Here is a 3,388-nt window from a genome sequence, read left to right on the forward strand (position 1 = left end):
TAAATTATGCTTACACAAAGATGTATTATCCAAGAAATGTTTTTATTGTGCTTATTTAATCTCATGTTAAAGCTTGTAGCCTATCAATAAATATATACTAGTATGCCAGATATGTGTTAAGTGATTCTGTTACCTATAGGCCATGCCAGAATGTTGATGTAGGCCTAAGTTAGCGATGGGAACATATTGTTCTGCGCGTACAAATTAAGTTTAATAACAGTTTTCTTTAAATTTTCTAATAAAACGTTTATATCTTAATCCTCCAGAGAAGAAGAGGGAGCGACCCCTGTCTCATCCCCTTCTCTTAGAACAACCCATGAGACGTGGGCGTTAAAACCAACTTCTCCCATTATTTTTTGGGGGCTTTTTCTTCCCTATGACTGACGGGGCTTCTCCTGTGACACGGGAGCTCTGAGTCTAGTCACACAGATAGAGTTCAGCGGAGTGAGACAAATTGTCTCGCACTGAGACACACACACACATGCAACCTCCTCTTTTTTCTTTTATCCTCCACTGTTTTAAGATGTTGTCGGTGCATTTTTGAGATTCACAGTCATTTTGAAGATTTTCTGTATTTTCAGTGATTTTGTGTCTGTTCAATAACCTCTGTTTTATAAATCGGAAGTTATTGTTTTTTTCGTTCAAGTGGATCATTTTTGGACGCATCAAACAAACAGTGACTCAGAAGTGAACCGACTTTACCTAGGCTATAAAAGCCTGCTCATCAGCTCATCATCAGCTCTGTCTAAAGCCTATAGGCAGGGTCCAAGCAAATAATTCTGGCCCCTGTAGAAAGGCATTCTCTATGGGCCCCTCCCCACATCCACAGCTATTCATTCTAGCATCTTTTTATTTGGTGACCGTGATCTTCTATTATTATTCTATTATTATTTCATGTATATTTTTTCATGTTTCATGTATATTTTTTCCTATTATTTAATGTTTACTCTGTACGTGTGCTATGTGTCTTAAATTTTGCTGCTGCTGCAACAATTTTATTTCCCATTTTTTGGGATTAATAAAAAAATCTATCTATCTATCTATCTATCTATCTATCTATCTATCTTTCTTACATGAGGGCCCTGGGTATTCAGTCACCCAGTCAGGCTATGTTATTCTACTCTATTCTTCAGAATATTTGATTAATGAATCCTTTCCTTTATTGATAAAGTTGTGTCTGTATTTTTTTTCGTCAGTAGAATCTGGGTCAATTTTCAGGTGTCAAGAATTTCACTCTCATTCAACCTGAGACTGATTAAATGTTATGTTGTGATTAAAATCTTATCTGTGTTCAAATCATTCACAAACATAGAGTTTCTTCCACTCCAAAAGGAAGTGGTCCACTATTGATTTATACATTTGGTTGATAAAACTAATTTTTCTAAAAGTGTACTACTCATTCTAGTCAGAATTAGATCTGAATCAGAATAGGCCTACTTCATTGATCTCCCTCAGGGAAACTGTTTAGTTGCAGGTGCTCACAGGCAAAAAATAAGAGGTTACTTTTACTTTTTAATAGGCCTACGTATGTAGGCTATCTTTGAACTTTTAACTTAACTTTTAACAATTCGCAGTTCTCCTGAATGCAGCACAGTGACGTTCCGTAGGTGGAGCTGAACGTCATCCGCCGTGCTGCGTTCAGGAGCACCTGACTGTAGATCCCTTGGTCGCGTCTGCCTCCGGTCAGGTGTCACTCATGCTATTACCTGGGGGTTGTATTTAGCTAAAGGTTAGCGGTGTCCCGGCTGTGATGGACCGCTGGAAGGGCAGAGTGGCTTTGGTGACCGGAGCCTCGGTCGGGATAGGGGCGGCCGTAGCTAAGGAGCTGGTCCGGTACGGTATGAAGGTAGTGGGCTGTGCCAGGGACGTCGAAAAAATACAGGTTTGCCCTGAACTTAAAAGTTCGTTTCTGCACTGTGTACGTTAACGTTAGCAGTCAGGGGTCAAAATGATCACCATGTAACGTTACCAGCCAAATGCTCAAGAGCGACCTCACAGCGGAGGCCTGCAGCCAGGTGCCTCTCCAAATGCTGCTAGATTTGCTTCACTCACCAGCCAAAAAAACATTGGTAATCTATTGAGTGGCTGGTAACAATTTGAACATGGGCTTCCGTGCAGTTTAGTGTCACAAATTATTTTCCAAAAACTGAGTGTCCCAAATGATGACCGTGGTAAAGTTGGTTTTATATTGGACGTTGGATATTCGACACATTCGAAAAAACTATTATGCAGCTTGCCCTTTTGACCGATTCATGTCAAACCATTTTGGTGAACTCAGCTAACTCCCCTACACATTGCACAAAGCTTCTTTTAAAAAAAACAACAACAAAAAAACATCCTTTGATTTTATTATTAAATGCTGTAAATCTATTTTGCGGCCTGACCTTTTGACCTATTCATGTCAAAATACTTTATAAACTAACTTCATTCAAGTTTGCATACAAACATTGTAGGGATAGTTGATTTATGTGTACTTTGTACACACACACACGCACACACACTAACAAATGAAAGAAATACAACTACAACAACGTCAAAATATTTATTGTTTTTCACCAAGGGGGTAAGCCAGCCTCTACAAAGCGTACCTACTATATGGGTATATATAAGGAGATAACATAGACACAGGCTAATTATTGATCACTAAAATGATAGTTAACATTAGTAATTAAACTTAAACAGCTAATGTAAGTCCAAACTGCCTGCGAGCTTCTCCTGTACTATACAGTAATTCCTCTACTATGCGACAGTAAGTCTCGTGGTTATGACCCAATCGTTAGCCTATTTTTATAGAAACGTCTGCTACGGAGCCATAACGTGAGGTACAAGGTAATGGAGCCTTTTATACATTGTCATGTTTCTTTAGAAATAAACAATGGACAAATAGAGTCTTTAAACTAGGGCTGTCAAACGATTAATTTTTTTTAATCACGCTTAATCGCTGAATTTCTATAGTTAATCGCGATTAATCGCATATTTTATCACATGATTAAAATTATATTATTTTGCATTTCAGAACAGTTTTAAAGTACATATTACAATCAAAAGCAATTCTTACCAGTGTATCTTGATTGGGAATCAAATGAATGCAAAGAAAGTTACTTTATGAACTTGATTTTAAGATTTGTAATTATTTATTACAAATGAGTTCACCAAAAGTAGTTTGACATGAATCGGTCAAAAGGGCAAGCTGCATAATAGATTTTTCGAATGTGTTGAATTTCCAACTTTACCACGGTCAAATGATGAGGGTCCTATCTGAGACAGGTTAGGGTTAAGGTTAGGGGTAGGGTTAGGGTAGCACAGGTGGTTTAGCAGGTTCATAATGAATTAAGGACATTGTATGGGGAATTTGCGACACTAAACTGCACGTATACCTTGAATATGT

The 3,388-nt window shown here is 38.0% G+C and overlaps 1 protein-coding gene across 1 annotated transcript in view; it reads left to right on the forward strand.

Annotated features, from left to right (window-relative positions):
* Nucleotides 1-1,614: 1,614 nt before the first annotated feature.
* The window catches only part of LOC116048477 (dehydrogenase/reductase SDR family member 11-like), an 8,927-nt gene continuing 7,153 nt past the window's right edge, over nt 1,615-3,388 (forward strand). The window contains exon 1 of the mRNA XM_031297635.2: nt 1,615-1,882. Coding sequence (XP_031153495.1) covers nt 1,751-1,882 — 132 coding nt within the window. The 5' untranslated portion in view covers nt 1,615-1,750. The remainder of the gene's footprint in view (nt 1,883-3,388) is intronic.

Source organism: Sander lucioperca, chromosome 5 (assembly GCF_008315115.2).
Source record: "Sander lucioperca isolate FBNREF2018 chromosome 5, SLUC_FBN_1.2, whole genome shotgun sequence".
Classification (NCBI taxonomy): domain Eukaryota; kingdom Metazoa; phylum Chordata; class Actinopteri; order Perciformes; family Percidae; genus Sander; species Sander lucioperca.